A 19,569-nucleotide genomic window follows, 5' to 3' on the forward strand; every position below is an offset into this window, starting at 1 on the left:
TCTCCATGAAATTGCCTACTCTCAACACTTCATGCAAATGGAATGTGTGTTTAGTGACTGGCTTCTGTCACTTAGCATGTTTTCAAGATTCATCTGTGCAGAAGCACCATGCTGTTGGGGACCCCATTCATTCTCTGGCTCAGTAATAGTCCCTGATTGAATACCCCCTTATCATACTTACGCATTTATCAATTGATGAATTCTTGGTTGCTTCCATTCACTGGCTACTGTAAATAGTTTGCATTTCTTTTTCTTTCTCTCTCTCTTTCTTTCCTCCTTTCTTTCTTTCTTTTTCTTCCTTTCTTTTTCCTTGAAGGCAGGGCCTCTCATACACACGCCAGACAAGCATTCTACCTCTGAGCTCTAGCTCCAGCTCTGGATACCGTAGATAAGGCTGATATGAACAGTCATATACAAGGTTTTGCATGGACACACTATGATAGATAGCTTTGATTTGTCAACTTGACACAACCTAGAATCACTGAGAAGAAATTCTCAGTAAGGGATTGTCTGCATTAGTTAGGCCTGTGAGTAGGCTGGTGGGGGACTCTCTTAATTAAGCTATTGATGTGGGAAGACTCAACCCACTGTGGGCAGCACCATTCCCTGTACAGGGCGTCCTGAGCTATTAAGAGTAGAGAAAGTGAGCTGATCACAAGCCAGGCAAACATGACTACCTTCATTTCTCTTTGCTCTCCACTGGATGTCATGTGACCAGCTGTTTCTCTCTCTCTCTCTCTCTCTCTCTCTCTCTCTCTCTCTCTCTCTCTCACACACACACACACACACACACACACACACACACACCACCTTGACTTCCCCACAATGATGAACTATAACCTGGAATTGAAAGCTGAGATAACCCCTTTTGGTTATGCAGTTTCCCCTTCTGATGAACTGTCAGGACTGCTTCCAGAGCAGCAGTGGGGGGGGGGGGGGGGGGGGAGGTACAGTTTCCCAGCAGGAGACTGGTAACTCTGTTTCTCTTCTCACTTCCACAGGCTGATTCTGAGGAAACGCCTGAGAGAAGTGGTTCTGAGGGGTGTGTGGACACTCTAGCATTAGTGTGTAATAGTGGGAAGAGGCCAAGGGTGTGGGTGGAAGCTGGGTTACTCCTATAATGCACAAGACAGACAGTCCTGAGCGCAAAACATTTCATCTGTCCCCAGTTGTCTAAATAATGCCCAGGCTGAGAATGAATTAGGCAAGGTGATGTCTTGAGGTCCGTTATTACCCAGTCTCACGGACTTAGCTGGCTCAGGAGACATTTTTGAGTGTCTGGGCACTTAAAGAAGAGGCCTCACGCCTCGCGGTGGTTGTGTAAGCCAGCAGGTTTTCTCCTTCAGCCTCTCTCTGGATGCTGTAGATGTCACAAGTGCCTTAGATGTCAGGTTCGATGGACAACATCTGCCTCGTTAAACAATGAGCTTATCCACAGAGGAGGGAGGCGTCAAGGAGAGACAGAATGGCCACCTGTCAGGGACGCGGAGGAGGTGCCACACCTTGGAAGCGGGAGCGGGGGCGGGGGTGGGGGTGGGTCGTGGCTCCCCCAGGATGAAGGAGGTCCCATTCGGTTCCTGGGCCTCGTCACCTGCCAGCCCTGAGTGCCTCGCTGCCCGGTGCCAACTTGGAGACTTTCCTGTGAGTTTTCCTAGCGGGCTCCGAGCGGCCACAGTCCGTGCTGTCCTCGACCCCGGCACCGCCCGCCGCCAAGCCCGGCCCCAGGGGCGCGGCCGGGCTTCCGCGCGCCCCAGGGGGCTCCCTGCTGCGAGCAGCCGCGGCCGAATGGCTTCTGACAAAAAACCCTTGACCACCAGGGCCGGCCTCTTCCTGCGAGCCCCGCGCGCTGCGATCCAGGAAGTGGAAGGCAGCGGCCCCGCGCTTCCCCACTGGGCGCGCGGCTGGCGGCGGCGCCCGGCCCGGCCCTCGGCGAGGGACAGCGCCAGCGCCACGCGGAGGTCGCCGCGTCCCCAATCGCCTGCCCCACGATGCGACGCGCTGAGGCGCCCGCGAGCGCCCACCCTGCCGGGTAAGTGGCAAGCCGCGCCCGCCGCTCCCCAGGTGGCCCGCGTCCTGTCCCTTTTGCTCAACTTGGTCTCCGAGAGCCCTGGGGTGCTCCGGATCGGGCTCTGGGTTACGAGACATTGTGGATGTCATGCTGAAATGGACTCCTCCTCCCCGCGAGTGTGCGCGATCCCCCAGCAGGGACCAAGGGTGCCTGGGTTCTGCAGGGAAAGGGGGCGGCCTTGGTGACTGCCGCACTTGGCTAAACTTTTCAAACCCTGACTTTGTTAACTGGAAAAACAGCGCACACTGTGGGGCTGGGAGGATTTGGTAAGAGTAAGTTCGAGCCTGGGGTATCTGTGTCGCCGTGATTCTACCCTGGGCTGAACTTTGGATGAAAGCGCTCGATACCCTGGCCCAGCCAGCCCCATGCACCACGATGCACCGCTGCTCTGCCTGAGACCCAGCTTGCGCCCTCAGGTCCTGGGACCGGGAGTGGGGGCAGGGTAGGGAGTAGGGTGGTAGATAAGAAGCACCTACAACTTTAGGCAGGCCCGTTCAGCAGCTAGCTCTGCCTGGATTGAGGTGCCACCAGGATCCCAGCTACCACCCCGCTGGATCGGCTGGGGACAGTGACCTTTGGACTGGCCTTTGCAGAGCCTGGTGTGTGAGGAGGGTCTAGGGTGCTCGGGTGCAAATGATTGGCGGGATCCCCAGACGCAGATGCAGTATGAAGTGTGGGAAACTAAATGGCTTGGAGACAGCCATTCGGAAGGGATTCCTACTTTTGTGGTCTTCCCTGCCGCCGCCCCACCCCCCACCCCCACCTCGAGACCTGGGACACTGCCCAGAGCTGCACACGGCTGGGAATGTCCTGTCATCCCGCCAGGTCCTGAGAGTAGCTCGGGAAGGGTCAGGTTTGAAGCGGCACCAAGTAGGAAGCGATTTCTGCGAAAGCCTTCCAGGACTTTCTGAGGTGACATGGATGATGGGCGAATCTGGAGTACTATATTTTGTGTTTCCGTTTAAAAGTCCCGGGCCTGGTCCCGGGTGAATTCCCGTGGCTACCTGTTTTAATTCTGTAACCTCATCTCTTTGAGCCTCCACTCTTTAGAACAGGAATCCTATCTGTACACATCTTGTGCCTTCTGGAGTTTGGGGACAGTAGGATGTAACTGGCCCCTTTTCAGATAGGAAGGACTGGGAGTGTCCTGGGGGGAGGGGGTTTAAGTCATGAAGATTTGGCTGCCTCCTTCCTCCTACCCCCAATCTTAGCTACAGCCACAGCCCAGAAAGGAAATTCTGTGTTGATGCTTCCCTTGGAAGTGATCTCTGCGGAAACAAATGTCATCTGCTGGTAAAGTGGGAATTCCGATGCGGAAGGGGGTCTCCTAGGAGCAAGTATCTGCTATAACCTGGATGGGAAGGTAAAGCCAGCTAGAAAAGGAGGGTGAGGAATCAGGTTCTGATCTCATCCACTCCCCCATTCTCCCCAAGGAGAGCCTGGCCTGACACATTTCCTCCTGCCTTTTCACTTCTGTACCAGTGATTTCATTGTGCCTCAGTTTACTTAAAAGGATAGTCAGTAATTTTTGAGGATTAAATTAGTAGAAAACATTTTGCAGATTGGCTGGGAGGGGACATTCTCAGCAGCTATTATGATGAGCATCATTGTCATTTGTTGGGTGGGATCCTTCCTTTTGCCAATTTCTGCCTCATCTGAAACTCCAGAGGCCTAGAACCTCTCCCTTACTGGGATTGAACTGGATGAATTGTGGTGTGTGTGTGAGTGAGGATGGTATGTGTGAACGTGTGTGTGTGTGTGTGTGTCTGTGTCTGTGTATATGTCTATGTCTATGTGTCTGTGTGTGTATGTGTGTGTATGTGTGTGTGTCTGTGTGTGTGTATGTCTGTGTGTATATGTATGTCTGTGTGTGTCTCTGTGTGTGTATATATCTGTGTGTGTGTCTGTGTGTCTGTTTGTATATGTGTGAGTCTGTGTGTATGTGTCTGTGTGTGTGTCTGTGTGTATATGTCTCTATGTGTGTGTCTCTGTGTGTGTGTGTCTGTGTGTGTGTATATGTGTCTGTGTTTGTATATGTGTGTGTGTCTCTGTCTGTGTATGTGTCTGTGTCTGTGTGTCTGTGTGTATATGTCTCTGTGTGTGTGTCTCTGTGTGTGTGTGTCTGTGTGTGTGTGTCTGTGTTTGTATATGTGTGTGTGTCTCTGTGTCTGTGTGTATGTGTCTGTGTGTATGTGTGTGTGTCTGTGTGTATATGTCTGTGTGTGTATGTGTCTGTGTGTGTGTGTGTGTGTGTGTGTGTGTGTGTGTGTGTGTCTTTCAGTCACCCTTGGCCTCTGTTTTTGAGACAGAGCCTCACTGAACCTGGACCTCACTGACTCAGCTAGCCTGCCTGGCCATTCAGCTGTCTCTGCCCTGCCTACCCCATTACCTGGCTTTTCTGTGAACTCTGAAGAGTCAGCCTTGGGTCCTCATGCTTACCATCGGTGGCCACCCTCTGCATACAGAAACCAAAGTGTCCCTCCAACTGATGGGTCTGCTTCTTCTAATGGCCTTGGTCCCTTTCAAGGACTTTACAACACCCTGCACCTGAGCTTCACATCTAAATACTCAAACCTTTTACCACAAGTCACCGCTAGGCCCAGCTGCCACCAGGACCGGTCCTGAAAGCTTTTTGAGTTTATCCTTGCACCCTGCTGGACCAGACCCCCCTTCTTTCTGGGGTGAGAGATATTCAGATAGCTGGGAACTGACACCTCCAAGCAGCCAGAAGAGTGTCCCTTGAGTTCTTAGTCCTAGGATGCAAATTCTGCTTGTTGTTTAAACAGCTGGCTGGGAAAAGAGATGCACATGGGTTGCTGGCTACACTGGGAGCAGCCACATTTTTCCACCCACTGTGCTGGGCTCCACCATTCATTCAAGACTGTTAATAACTCCTAAAGCATTCTCTGCCCACTGGCTGGTGTTCTGGGGTGGGGGACATAAATTGGGCAGGAGGCATGAAGAACCCTCAGAGCATTCTAGGTATGTGCTTAGAAGAGGCCACTGGGAAGAGAGGACATTCAGCAGAGGTTAAGAAAATCTAGAACATTCTAAGGGGTGGGGCAGTGTGGTTAGCAGGAGCCAGTGCTGCAGAAAGCAAGAGTTTGCAGGGGTTCGGAGGTCTTTGGTGAGTGCTCAGGGCCCAGCAGAGGTTTTCATAGAGAGTGATGGACTGTAGATGGACAGACAGCAGTTGGTGGGGGGCGGGGGGCAGAGCATGGTCCTGGAAACCAAGCATAGCCAGGATGGACATTTGAGGCAAGAGAAGTTAGGGTGGCAGACTTTGTTGATGGATCAATGCAGGAGAGGCTGAGATGATGGAAGACTACCACCTGGGCTCAGACACAACTGTGTAGAGTCCTGAGAGAGTGGGTAATGGTATGCCTAAGAGTCTGTGAGAACTGGAAGTTTCCAAGCCTCACGGGAGATCTGGCAGGCACCCGACACCTCCCCACTCTGGCAAGCACACCCAGTGCATTTTCCTAGGTTTGCTACATCGGGGGCTTACTTAAGATTGTATTTATAAAAGGATTCCGCTCTTGGAACAAATGTGCCTGACCCAATCTGTGCTCCGTGTAACCACGAGATCACAGAGATCCTGAAAGAGGAAGATGGACTTGGCTCTCCTGAGCCTTTGATCTGACTTGGTACGGGTTCTACAGAGGCGTCCTTAGTTTCTCTAGGCTCTGAGACGGGAGGTCTTCCAGGCTGAGGTGCACAGAGCAGGGCCTCAGCTCCTACAGCTCTGCAGCTGTCTCTGACTTCTTGGCTTCCAGGGTCTGTTTTTCTCAGGTAGTCTTGACTGACAGAGACCCTGGACTGGGCCAATGAAGGGTTTTCTTACCAGGGATGTGGGGCAGGGGTGCAGTTAGCATGGCATGGAGGAGTCTAGGCACACCATCCTGTGCACCTCCTGGACTTGCCTTTCTCCTGATGCCTGCCTGTCCTGGGTCCCAGTATCTGTGTAGAAAACTTAAGATCTTGTGAGGCACTTGTATTCTAACACAGATGGGGTCCAGAAGTCACGAGTGAAGAAGCCTGTACAGTGCCTCCACTGGAAGCAGAAGCTGGTATAAGAAAGGCAGGCCCCCCGGGACTGGTCCAAAGAAGGAGTGGGAGCTGGCCTTCAGGGTCCCTCAGGCCCTCCCCCAGGTTCCACCTGTCATGGCCAGTGAATCATCCCTTGGTTCATGTCACTAGACAATGACAAATGAGCTGAACTGGCAGGCAGCCACAGAGAAGGGAGGGAAAGCAGGTTTGGAGAAGAGAGGAGCCTGGAAAGGCTTGAGGTTGGGCTCCTTAGCAGGTCTGGACGGGAAGGCACAGTGCTACAGACCCCGGAGTGCTGCATTCCCCAGGAGTGGAGGAGCCTGGAGCGTCTCCACTGACATTGGAGAAAGAAGACAAACTTTGGCCCAAGGTAGACTGATGGGAAAGGTACAGGAATATGGAGGTGGCTGTCTGGCCACTGTGGGGTGGGGGGAGGTAAGATAGTAATATGCCTAGAAAGAAGCCGAGCATAGGGGAGGGGACCTAAGAGAACCCCTGAAATTCTAGAGTGCTCCTCTATGAGCCCCTCATTAGGAATAGGCGATTATGAGTCATCTTGTTGTTCCCTGTTAGTGGGTGACTTGGTTGGGGTTCCTGATGCTGTGATAAAACACCATAACCAAAAGGGGAGGATAAAAGGTTTACTTCGTCTCATATTGCTGCATCACAGTCTATCAAAGAAAGTCAGGTTAGGAACTGGCTTCCTCCTCATGACTTACTCAGCCCGCCTTTTTATAGTACCCAGGACCATCATCAGCCTATGGGTGGCACTGCCCACAGTGAGCTGGACCCTCAAACATCAATCGTCAATTAAGAAAATGCAGCCCAGGCCAATCTGGTGGAGGCATTTTCTCAACTGAGGTTCCCTCTTTGAAAATGACTCTAACTTGTGTCGAACTGTCATAAAATTAGGCAGCACAGTGGGTTAGTGCTGATCTGAGGACCAGTTCTAGATCTTTCTGTCAAGGCACGGACTGCCCAGAACCTGCCTTTTATTTTTAGAATCAGGAAGTTACCCTGCTTTGTCCCTGAGGGAGGTCTGGACCATGGAAGTCTCCCCCACTGATGAACCTAAGGATCAAAACCACAACTTTAGTGGCTTTTCTGATACAATGTTGCCGAAAAGAAAGAGGGAGGCCATTTCAGCTCCTTGGAGGACTCCCAGGCTAGGCAGGGGGAGCAACAAGTCCTTCCAGGTTCTTGTCCCCCTCAGAAGCATGCTCACCTGTTTAAAAGGCCCCTCAAGGGAGTTTAGACTACAGTATGGGACACCTTTCCCTCTGTAGCAGATGGTGACCCCAGTTTCTATACACCCTCCCTAGTGTGGAAGGCAGAGATGCCTGGAGACCCACGACACTGAGTAGAACCCAGCTGAGCCCCTTCTTCCTATGGTCCTTAACTGCCAGGATGTTATGGGCCCTTCTCAGTGGTGGGGTAGGCTGGGGGTGTACATGCTGGGGTCCCTGGCTGCCTATCAAGGTTCCAAGTGTAGGTCTCTGAACTCAGAGAAACTCAGAATTTCAAGGTGCTATTGTTGGGGGGTGGTTTCAGATTAGAGGAGCTGGGGGAGCTGTTTTTCTTAGATCTAGAGGCTGTTTAGGGATGGGTACAGTAGTCAATCATCTGTAGAGTTAAAGGGCATCCTGAGGTCCTGTCCCTTTCAAGTTTGAGGACTGGTTTCCTGGGAAGCAATTCTCTGTGGCTCTAGTCCCCAAATAAGTCGACTCTCAACTCTGAGCTGCTGTTCCAGGGACATCCAGTAATTTCCTCCAGTGCTGGGCCAAGGGCAGTGGGAATGGATCCTGCAGTAAAACTAGGGTGCACCACAGAGCAGGCAGTGAGTCCTTCTTCCTGCCAATGGCTAGAAAGGTAATTCACAGCATAGTCTAGAATGTACTGCTTACTTTCCTAAGAAACAAAGGCAGACACAGAAAGGAGGCTTTTGGGTTATCTCTTTGTCCAAACAGCTGGGAGGAAATGCTTTCTCATCCTGTGAGTTTATTTGACAAAACTGGTCTTGCAGAAGAGCTGAGTTTGAGAGCTCCTGTGGGTAAGGCCAGAAGTTTCCTAGTGGGACTTGGTGACTGATGAAGGGTGGGCGGGCTTCTCTGGTGAGAGACACAGCATCAAACAAGTCTGAGTGACTTCCAAGTGAGTAGAGTAAAGACAGTAAGGAGGTACCAACAACCTTCAGTTGTCTACATGTGTCCTGTGACATCAACCTTTGCCAGCGTGGAAAGATGGAGGTCTGAGGAGGCCCTGCCTGGGAAGGGTTCTCTGGCTCCCTGCCAGAGTGAGGCCTCTTCACCACAGCCAGGAAATGACTCTGTGTCCTCCATCTCCACTCAGCTTGTGAGAGTGCCCTTGAAGAAGAGAGAGTCTGACAGGCCAGGAGACTCTTTCCTCAGATAGCAACGATGCAGAAAGAGGGCCTTTCTGGACACTGTCAGCCGTCAGCCTTAGCTTGTCACAGAAGAATCTGGAAATACCTTGGTTTACTCTTCAGGTGCAATTCCTCTCCCCTGGATCAAGGCCGTCAAGGGCTTGCACCAAAGCAGGAACAATGCCAATGGTCACAGAGCCCCTCATGCTATCTCTTCAACTCCCGGGGTGTTCTCACTCTGTCAGTACATTTAAAAGAATGTGCCAGCAGCCTGAGACAGAATCTTAGTTTCTTTCAGACAAAGTGGCCTTTCTGTGGAGTGGTTGTGGTCAGAGCTTGTCTGTACCTGAAGTAGCTACAGTGAGCTCAGGCCACATCCTATAAAGTGTTTGCCCCAGGCTCCGGCGCAAGGCTGCATCGTCCTAGTCAAGACCGGGCAGACTGAGAGACCTCCAGTTCTGACCTGGGAAGGAAAGAATCCACAAGACAGAGGGAAGAGTGGGGAGAGGTGGGGCCTTGGAGGGGCTCTCCTAATGGACAGTTCCCCACAGGGAAGCTGGCTTCTTGCTATTGATGACTCTGGGATCTTCAAACAAACCAAAACTTTGTTATTCCCTAGTAAGAGATGAGACTTCAGTTGTGTACACTAGTGAGTGGGGCCCAGTGGGGATGCTAGAGCCTATGGGAGGAGCCTATTTTCTGAGAGACCTATTGGGGAAGTGGAGTGGGCTGGCCCAGAAGGGGAGAGACCACAGGCATTGGGAAGTCCTCCTCCATAGGCTCCCTGGGGCTCAGAGGCTGACAAAAGATTAGGCCTGGCTGTATTCAGTGTGGTCTCTGGCTAACGGGTCAGCTGTCAAGACAGGATTTACCCAGTTCTTTTCCCACACTAATGTCTGGTTTCTCCACTCTCAGCCAGTGTCAGAGGCTGGCCCATGTGGATATGTCTAGGATGTTAAGTTTAAAGAAGGACAGCTAGGGACGGCTTCTGATGACACTGTCAGTTATACATCATCTTCCTGCTCTGTGTGTTTGGTACAGCCTCCTCCTAAAGCATATCCTGGCATTCTTCAGTCAGTAAATACCTTCCTGTTCACTTATCAACCCATTCTCCTACAGACAGACAGCTACCTGCAACCTATCCACTTATCCATCTGCTAACCCATGCAGCCATCCAGCCAGCTGTCCATCTACCATCTGTCAATCTATCTATCATCCACGCATCATCCTCCTACCACCAGCCAGCTACTTGCCACCTGTCTGCTGCCCTCTACTTATTTATTCATACAGCATCGAGCCAGAAGTCCAGTCCATCTATGCACCCTTTCTACATTCATTCATCTGTCTGTCCATTCATCCACCCATTCATCTCTTTACCCATCCATAAATTCATCAGTTCACCTGTCCATCTGTTCATCCATCCATCTCTACATTCATTCATCTGTCTGTCCATTCATCTCTTTACCTATCCATAAATTCATCAGTTCATCTGCCCATCCATTCATCCATCCCTCCACCCATCTGTCCATTCATGTATTCATCTGTTTATCTTTCCATTCATTCTTTAGTTTATCTCTATCCATCTAGCTATTCACAGTTGGACATCTAGACATTTGCAGTTTACCCACTGAGGAACAAGAGAGGAATGTACACAGATGAAGTACATACAAGGCACTGTAGACAAGGTGCTGAGGTGGTACTCACTGACTGTGATGAGCAGGGAGGGCTTGGCAGCATCAGCACTGGAGTTGAGGCTTGAGGGGCAAGTATGTATTTACTTCTGTTAGGAAGATAGAGAAAGGAATTCTGTTGGGAGTTGGCTTGAGTGGGAAGTTGAAGACTTGGCACAAACAGATCATGTGTGTGGAACTCTGCAGTCTGGTGTGAGGGCAGAAGAAGGTGCTCTATGTGAAGGCATGGAGGGGGTTCCACTTGGCTCTGTACAAGACTCTGGCCTTGTTTCCCATGATGATACATACCACAAGTTTGTTCCTTCACTTAGTGGCTCCGCAGCGCTGGGCAAGATGTTGCAGCTGAACCTGCCACAGCACCTTCTTCCTCCCACACAGCTAATAGGGTGGCAACCCCAGCTCCCACAGCGTTGTCATGGCAACCAGAAACTGTGTTCTCAGCCCTTGGGCTGTGAGACCATCAGGAACTCTGTGTGCATGTGCACGTGTGTGTACGCTTGTGCACACACATACACACTATTAACGCATGTGGGCACAATTGGTGTTCAACAGTTTTTATCATATACTTTAAAAATTCAAACACAGACAAGAATAATGAAATTGAAAGCTTCAAACATTTGTCTCTCTGAGTCCACACCCAGACCAAATATGTTCTTATATAATTTTATCTGTATGTACGTGGTAACTTATGTTCCTCTTCTTGCATGAAGGGTTACTTCCTACTTCTATGTTTCCACATGTGCTAGGGACATGTGTTGCCTACTAACCTTCATGGTACCTACCATATGATGTAACATTCTTTTAAAACTACATTTTGCGTATGTGCCATGGTGCACAGGTGGAGATCAGGATAACTTCTGGAGTCCGTCCATTCTTCCCTTCATGTGAGTACTGGAAATGGATTGCAAGTCATCAAGCTTGGTGCCCTCACCCACTGAGCCATCTTGCTAGCTTATGTTATGGTCAGATGTAACGGACAGATTCAGCTTAGTCATTTCTGTGTTGACTGCCTGACATCGTCCCACGTCTCTTATGTGTTGATTGAAACCTTTGAATATTTGTGCAGGTCCAAGGTTTAGACAAACTGCCTTGAGAGTAGTTCTTCGTCTCTCTCCAAGAATTGGAATTTGAGGTGAGACTTAAAGCAGAGCTTCATGATTAACCTCTGCACTTTCAGTGTGTATAACTTTTAGGCCAACTGTTTCCCAAGTTTCTTGCTAGTAGATATAGTCATTTGGTTAAGGGTGTGAGTGGGGAGTGAAATTTGCTCAAAGATGCCCTTAAAAGGAAAGTATTTGTGTTTTCTGTGACTGAAATGCACTGGCTGGAGATGAGGCAGCCATCTTGGATTCTGACATAAACAGAAATGTAGAAGCTATACAGGATGGGATAACAATATGGTTAGAGTCTCAAAACATAAAAGTTCTTGGTCTAGATTGTTTACCCAGAGTTCCATGAGTCTCCTTATATGAGAGAGGAACACATATTTATTTTGTTTAAATCATTGCGATTCCTTCTTCTCTACTACAAATTCTATCCCATGAAACAGTTTTATGTTCAAGTCCTTGTTCCCAGAGAGGTAGAAGGGAGAAAGGGAGAGTGGACACCTCTCCTTCCAGGACTAGATTACAGGCCGAGTGAGTTTTAGATCTCCCTGAAAGCTCCTGGCTGTTCGTTCTGGCTTGCCGTCTGACTGCAAAGCCTTGTGCTCTGGGACGTGTCAAGCCCTCTCAAGACTTGTTACATAGCACTGTGCAGGTTCACTACTCAGCCTCTGAGGCTGAGGGAACAGTGGTGGGGGAGGGGAGAGGAAACTGCACTTTGCTCAAAACAGAGTGTCAGGACAGCTGTGTGGGAGGTAGGGTGAGCTTGACCTGCTACTGGGGAGAGGCCAAGAGCACCATGCTTTAATTTTCATAGAGGCACTCAGTCAACCAAAGAAGGGACCTCAACCAAAGAAGACACTAATCAGGATGTGTGGGGCACAGACTACTCAGCCCAGAGGAAACTTGTGCTGAGGGGCAGTGGCCAGGGCTGGGGAAGATGCTGAGGGTCAGTGGCCAGGGCTGGGGAAGATGCTGAGGGTCAGTGGCCAGGGCTGGGGAAGAGCTTTCATCTCAAGGCTTAGAGGAGATGGGCCCCAGGAGTGAGGGATGCCAGCTCCATGGTCCCACCCAGGCCTGTACCCATTCACTTCTGTACCCATCAGTGTTCCTTGGACTCGGGTCCTATGAATGGATCCAGTGTGCCCTCTGTAAACCAGGCTGCTGCTTGATGAATTTGAGGCCCTAGGGGCTGGCGTGGGGCTCAGTAGGCATTTCCTGTTTTCACTTGGGATCCCACTGTGTTGATATCAGCATACCAACCAGGGCCTCACAGCACAACCGGTTGCTTCCAGTTTGGGTGATCACAGGTGCAGGCACCTCAGACAGTCTGTGCCCAGATTTCCATAGTGAAACCAACATGGCTGCATCCAGGCTGCTAGGTAAAGAGGGTGAGTGGGCCCAGCTGTGGGAGCTACTACAGGAGGCTGGGCCAAACAAGGGTCAGGATCTGGAACAGATCTTGCTAGAGGAGCTATGGTAATGTGGGGATGCCACCAGTGCCTCTCGGAGGTTAAGGATCTGACAGGAACCATGTGTGCACGCCTTCCAGTGGGCAGGGTGCTGTTCCCTTCAGCCTCCTCACCAGGAGAAAGGGCAACTATGGCTCAGCATGTTCTCAGTGAGGCCCGTACACTGTGGTCAGAGAAGCAGGGCATGGAGCAAACAGATAGGACCGGCTTTGCCATCTCTGCCTCAGTCTCCTCATTGTACAAGTTAAAGCCATCACCATACCTAACCTGAGGAGTTGTTGGATTTTGTGAGTTGATTCGTGTTTGAACAGTGTTGGACACAAAGTAGGTATTCCATGACATGTTTTCCTGAAGCTCACTCTCATGACCCTGTCCCTCAGCCTTCTGGCTGTAACCCAGTTTATAGTGCCGCTGTGTCATTCACAAACCAGTGTGTAGTTCCTGTCCACGGTCCACTTTGACTTGCTTTGAATCCTTGGGATGGATGCTTGTCCTCTTTGGTCTCTGCTGCCTCTGAAGAGGCAGAGGCTCCTCGTGCTAAGCATCAAACAAAGCAAGTGGTGGGTGGCCTCACAGTCCTCAAACGGTGGCATTTTACCAGGCTCACGACCTCTCCATTTATGATTGGAATGGGGAGGAGGCCTGGCTATGTGTTTCTTGGGAGGACCCCAAGTTTGGAGTCTGGGAGAGGTGACTAGTCCTCCCTTTTCCTCCCCAGTGTACCATGTCTCTCCTCAGGGAGCTGAGTGAGCAAGTTGCCAGTCCAGGCTTTGTGTAGAGAGGTCTTAGTTCCCCCAGGGTTCTGTGCAGGCTCACAGTGGCCAATAATTGGTATCGTGTCATGGGGACACTTCCTTGCACTTCATGGCTTCAATTTGAAAATCTGTCTCCTGGCTTAAATTCATATGCAACCCCCAAATCCATGCTTGCAGCTCCCTAAGTCCTCTCAAGTCCCTAAGTGCCTGTCAAGAGCTATTGGTCCTCTGACGACAGGAAGGCAGTTGGCCTTTCCATCCTACACTGCAGACAGCCCTGTCAGAGCATTCTTCGTATCAGGTGTGTTCCGCACCTTTGTGCTTGTGTTGTTGGTGGTGGTGGCCATCTTATTGTTCCAAATGACCCCAATAGCACTGAAATGCCATGTTCCTAAGCCCAACATGACCATGATGTATCTTGGTAAGGTCTGTGGGTGCTGCAAGCTTCCTTCAGTTATGAACTTCAATGGTATGTTCAATGAATGAAGGGTGTGTATTCACTCAGAAGCACATAGCCAACACTTAGGCTGGCCGGAGTCCTTGAGAACAGGGTTCACTATTAGCTCTCAGTATTCACAGGAGCTAGGAGGATCTAGCCACTGGGCAGACGCCTGCCAGCTCCCTCCCTCTTAGGCCTCCCAGCTGAGGAGTGTCTGCTTATCTATGGTCAGTCTAGAAAAGCACACACTGTCCCGTAGGCCCGGCCTGGGTGCTTCCCTCACCTCCACTAAAGTCTGGAGCTTAGGAAGGCTGGTTTCTGGGGATGTCTGTCATTAGATGGCACTGTTGGGGGTATGGGTATTTGTGTGTTATTAAACCAGGAGCATGGACTCTCAGCACTCATGGCCGTGTCCTGATAGCCCCAGCTTGTATCCTGAGGATCTACTTCTGGTGAAGGTCAAGAGTTCTCCCTATTGTCACTGCCCTCCAAGGCTGGAGTTCTGGTGCCTCTTGGTAAGGAGACCAAGACCATAGAGCTGGGGACCAGAATTGCGCTCCATCCCAGCCAGAGCCTCTGCTTATCCATGAATCTCCTGAATTCAGTGTCCTTGTGCCTCCTCTGAGGTACACACCTGATGCCTCCCTAGATCCAGGAATGCCTTGGGTCCCAGCTGGACTGCCATCTGGGCCTTCCCGTCATCCCAACCCCACTGCGCCCCTACTTGCCAGTGGCTCCTTTGATACCCTCAGGCTACACTGTCCTTGGGATCCCAGGGGCACGTGAAATGGGTGTCTGGCTCATAGGCCCTGAGTCTCTTCCTATGGCTCTCACTCTCACCCACCTCAGGACCTCACCCTGCCTCAAGTTCACCAGCCAGGATCTCGCCAGCTGCTATGGCGAAACGCCAGAGAAAGCAGCTTCTAACAGTGGAAACCTCTCACAGTTTTGGAAGCTGAGACATCCCGAATCAAGGTGCCAAGAGGTTCAGTGTCAGTGAAGCCATTTTCTGTTTCTCAGAAGGTTTTCCTGCCTCTGTCCTCACATGGGAAAGAGCCATGGCATGTTCCGGGCCTCTCTTAGGAGGAAAAAAAACAGATCCACCAATGAGGCTTCACCCTCCCTCATGGTACAATCCTTCCTACAGGACCCATCTCCTAACTCCATCCCATAAGGTAAGACTTTGTCATGGGCATTTGGGAGCACACAGACATGGGTCTGTGACTGTCTTCAGCATCCTCCAGCCTCCCACTTGAACACATCTATGCACATGTCACATCTGAAGGGGCGACCGGGCATATGACAGGGAGTAACTAAGTGGTGGGTTTCTGGCCAGGGCAGGCAGCACAGTTTGGCTTTTGGAGGTCACTGGGAGGTGGCTCCCTGAGAACTGGCAGGAGAATACTCAGCCTGAGGCACACACATGACACACTCAACACCCAACAGAGGAAATGTGGCCACAGCTGCCATTTGGGAGAGTGTACCAGGTGACTTGATGTCACAGATACTGGGGTGATGTGTTGCTTTGGTGGTTCATGCAAGATGGGGGGTCAGGCCTGTGTGTTCTCTCTGCACTCTCGCAAGCCTAGCTGTGACCCAAGGAGGAGCAGCTGCTGGAAGCCAGCCTCGGGTTCTGAGTCACCTTTCTGTTCAGAGATGGGAGCTCCTTCGTCAAAGCACACGTCCTTCCCTGCCACAGACACCCATGTGCTCCAGTAGCCCTCTGAAGCAGGCAGGGCCATGGTGCCTTTTTCTTGTTTTACTGCTGAGGAAACTCATAGAGAGATGGGGAGGAACAAAAGCTTGCTCAGTAAGTCAGTAGCAGAGGCTAGACACAAAGATTGTTCCCTTTCTGGGACAGAGCTCCTTCTACCATGCTCAGAGCTGCACAAGTAGAATAGTAGCCATAGCTGGCCATTTACCAAGCCATCTCCAAGCTCCAGATACTCTGGTCCTGGTCGGGCCAGCCTGGTTACACTGCAGGCAGGTGCCTGAGTAAAGTACCTGGCCTCTGTCCCCTTCCGTGCTGACTTGTGTCCCTGAGCTCTTGTGTGGGTATTCGGGAGTGGGGAGCATTGTGTGCTATACTTCTTAATGTCCGCCTCAGTTCCAGATGATGAGAAGCCCAAGTGAGCAGCTTACAGGGTCAGAGGCAGGGTGACAGCAGGCTGTGAGGGACTCCATGTGCTATATTGCTCAAAACTAGAATGGCCTGCCTGGGTGGGGAGCCTGGGTGCGCCTGGCTCCTTGTTCCTGTTTTCTCAAGAGCTCTATCCCTGGGAAAAGAAAGAAGCAGAAACAAGGAGGGTACTTAGCTAGGGAGGGGGAGGGGGGAGTGTCACCTAACTGGAGGTGGAGGAGGGGTCCAGTCAATAGAAGCCCAGGAACCCTGTGGCAGCTAGGGGCAGCCTGCTAAAGCTGAGGCCTGGCATCGAGCCTGCCCTATGCAGCAGTTCCTGGGAGGAAAGCCATTGATTGGGACAGCAGGATGTGGAGGTGACATTTCTCTGATGGGCTGATGGGCTTTCCCTGTGTTTAGGGAAGTGCTGTACAATGAGAATGTGTGATTCTCTCCATCAGTCCCCTTTTTGTTACAAACAAGCCACAAGAAACACAAGTGAATGAATACCACGAAAGGCGAACGACAGAGAAGTCTAGATCTGCTTCATCCCATAGGACAGCCACTGGCCTCATGTAGCTACTCTACATGTTAGATAACGTAGATGACCCGGTAGCCGCACTGGCCACAATCTGAGCACTCAGTGGCCACGGGTCTCGGAACTGCACTGGGTGCTATAGGTCTTCCAGCTTGCCCACGTCTCACAGGATTCCGGGAGACAGCACTGGATAGACTCCAAACCAGGCAAACCGACCAGCAGCCACTCACTCAAGTTTGGAATGAATGGACCCACCTCGTGTACTATAAATAAATATTTAATATAAGTTGAGGGTCTCTATCCCACCTTTGATTCAGTTCCCAGACAAAAGATACACAACTTCTCCATTTATAAGCCTTGACAGCACTGGAGCTGGGCAGTTATCAACCGTCTATGGCTCTTTGGTCTTCTTCCCTGTCAATAACCCCGAGTTATAATTGGCCATGTTCTGCCTGGGTCACCCTTGCTCCAATTGGCCAGCCCTCATGGCCATGTTTACATGATTCACCTACCCCCATGGTATCTTCTTCCTTCTTCTACCTTCTCTCTTCTTCTCTGTGGTCCTGCCTCAGACCCTAAGCCCAGGGAACTGAAACTCTGCCTGCCTCTCTTCTGTCCAGCCACAGGCTGTAGGCAGCTCCATTCAACCAATAGTTTTAACTTAAGGAGCAAGGTCACATAGCATCACTTGTTGTACGTGATGATCTCCTCATCCCTGGGGGCAAGCAGCCCTTGGGGGTCAGTATTTAGCATTACAACATATAGCAACAGACCAACCTCAACAGTTACCTTTATAATATCTGCATTTATACAATTCCACAATTCTGTCTGATAGGCTTCTGGCCCCATGGGTATATGAGGATATTTTCTCTACTTTTTTACCTCCAGAGAAGGGATCTGACTGTGTTGCTTTACCTAAGACTTTCTGTTGCTCAGATAAAATACCTAAGAGAATCAGCTCAAAGGAAAAAGAGTTTGCCTTGGCTCCTGGTTTCAGGTTCTCATCATGGTCACCGGGCTCTGATGCTTTGGGGCCTGTGTGTCAGGGCTGAGCACCATGGCAGGGATGAGAGTTGCTTGCCTCATGGTGGCTGGACAGCAGGGATAGAACTCACTTAAGATAGAACTCTTTTTCCTTTGAGCTGATTCTCTTAGGTATTTTATCTGAGTGAATGACTGAACTGACAGTGTGGAGTCCTCATGACCTGCCATCTCTCGAAGGCCTCACCTCCTCTAAACTCCACTACACTGGGCCTTTCACTCGTGGGTTTTGGGGAGACCCTTCAGATCCACTCTGTGATATTGAAGCACAGAGAAGGCAAGAGGCCTCAAGTGTGGGGAGCACTGGTCCAGTCTGCCTCCTGGCTCTCTCAGAGTGTCTGAGGTGCTCCCAGGCAATGAGCTAGGCTTTGAATGTGCCCCACCTCAACTCTGTCCCGTTTCACACAAGAAACCCAGACAGACAAATAGCAAGTAAGCCTGAAAGGTGTGTCCCTTCACTCTTTTGTCTGAGCATATGTGTGCATGGTGTATGTGTTCATGTGTGTTTGTATGTGCGTATGTGTATGTGGTGGGGTATGGTGTATGTGTCTACATATCACATGTGTGCCCTGCATGTGGAGATCCAAGAACAGCCTTGGGTTCAGGAGCTTCCTGTTTTTGATTGAAACAAGGTCTCCACTGTCTTGAAATTTCACCAAGTATGCTAAGCCGGCTGGCTAGTGAGCTCCAGAGAGCCTGTCTCCATCTCTCATCTCACCATCTCTGGGATTGCAAGCATGCAGCACTGCGCCCAGCTCCTTATGTGAGCTCTAGTGAGGGAAGCTGGAGTCTACTGTTGGTGAGGAAAGCGTTTTACTGGCAGAGCCTCTATTCTTCTACCTTCATAGTTTCTCCTGCTATTTTCTTGTTATTTTCTAATAACAAATAATAGTATTAATACAAACTTATAAAAGTACAATTTGGGGTTGAAGAGATGGCTCAGCAGTTAAGAGCACTGGCTGCTCTTCCAAAGAACCCAGGTTCAGTTCCTAGCTCCGAGATGGCAGCTCGCAACTGTCTGTAACTCCATTTCCAGGGGATCTGACACCCTCACACAGACATACGAGCAAGAAGGACACCAATGTATGTAAAATAAACATTTTTTAAATTAAAGACAAACTTTAAAAAAAATAGTACTCGCTGGGGCAGGACAGTGGTTGTGCACGCCTTTAACCCCAGCGCTTGGAAGGCAGAGGCAAGAGGATCTCTATGAGTTCGAAGCCAGCCTGGCCCACAGAGCAAGGACAGCCAAGGATACACAAATAAACCCTGTCTCGCACCTCCCCTGCCCCCCAAAGAGTATAGTCTGTACAGAAAAGTATAAAGGAGACATAAATCTCTGGAACTTGATCTGAAGAACCCATAGTGCCTAGTGCCTTCCCCATGCAGAGCCAAGGTTGGGTTCTCCTCTCCCATCTTGGAGGGAGGGGGTTCTGTCTTCACTGTTAGTCCTACATACACTAGTCAGATTTTCAGCCTTTCCCTCCCCACCCTCCGCCCTTCCCTCCTCTCCCTCCTCCCCTCTTCCTCCTTCCTCTCCCTCCTCCCCTCTTCCTCTATTTTCAACACCACCACCACCACTCTATCCAGCAGAGGAATTCAGGACACACACCATTCTGTCTTTTTGCCCTTAACCACTCCAGTCATCCCTCCCTCATCAGCACACAGCCTCCTCGGTGTGTTTGTTTTTCAGTTACATACTCTGCCCTTCATTTCCTCCTTATCAATGTTTCCAGGCATTTCTCCTGTACAATGTTCCAGTGGCTCCAGAGAATGCCGGTTGTCCCATGAGTCACTTTGCCCATGGCAACTCCAGTAAAGGGAACCCTTCATGGCTGCTGGGTCAAAAGCCATGTGCTCCTGCAATTGTGTTATAAGTTAAATGGTTACCCTTCATGGGAGCTGTACCA

General features: G+C 50.6%; 1 protein-coding gene and 1 long non-coding RNA gene across 2 annotated transcripts in view; one reads left to right on the top strand and one right to left on the bottom strand.

Moving 5' to 3' along the window:
* Nucleotides 1–1,556: 1,556 nt before the first annotated feature.
* The window catches only part of Rin3 (Ras and Rab interactor 3), a 113,088-nt gene continuing 95,075 nt past the window's right edge, over nucleotides 1,557–19,569 (top strand). Inside the window, exons 1-2 of the mRNA XM_031357480.1 lie at nucleotides 1,557–1,641; nucleotides 1,818–2,029. Coding sequence (XP_031213340.1) covers nucleotides 1,989–2,029 — 41 coding nt within the window. The 5' untranslated portion in view covers nucleotides 1,557–1,641; nucleotides 1,818–1,988. The remainder of the gene's footprint in view (nucleotides 1,642–1,817; nucleotides 2,030–19,569) is intronic.
* LOC116080852 lies at nucleotides 8,922–10,580 on the bottom strand. The gene is made up of 3 exons (XR_004114639.1): nucleotides 10,481–10,580; nucleotides 10,206–10,281; nucleotides 8,922–8,964 (listed from the first exon to the last, which is right to left on the bottom strand). It is a non-coding gene; the product is annotated as an uncharacterized LOC116080852 (long non-coding RNA).

Source organism: Mastomys coucha, unplaced genomic scaffold (genome assembly GCF_008632895.1).
Source record: "Mastomys coucha isolate ucsf_1 unplaced genomic scaffold, UCSF_Mcou_1 pScaffold6, whole genome shotgun sequence".
NCBI classification, from domain to species: domain Eukaryota; kingdom Metazoa; phylum Chordata; class Mammalia; order Rodentia; family Muridae; genus Mastomys; species Mastomys coucha.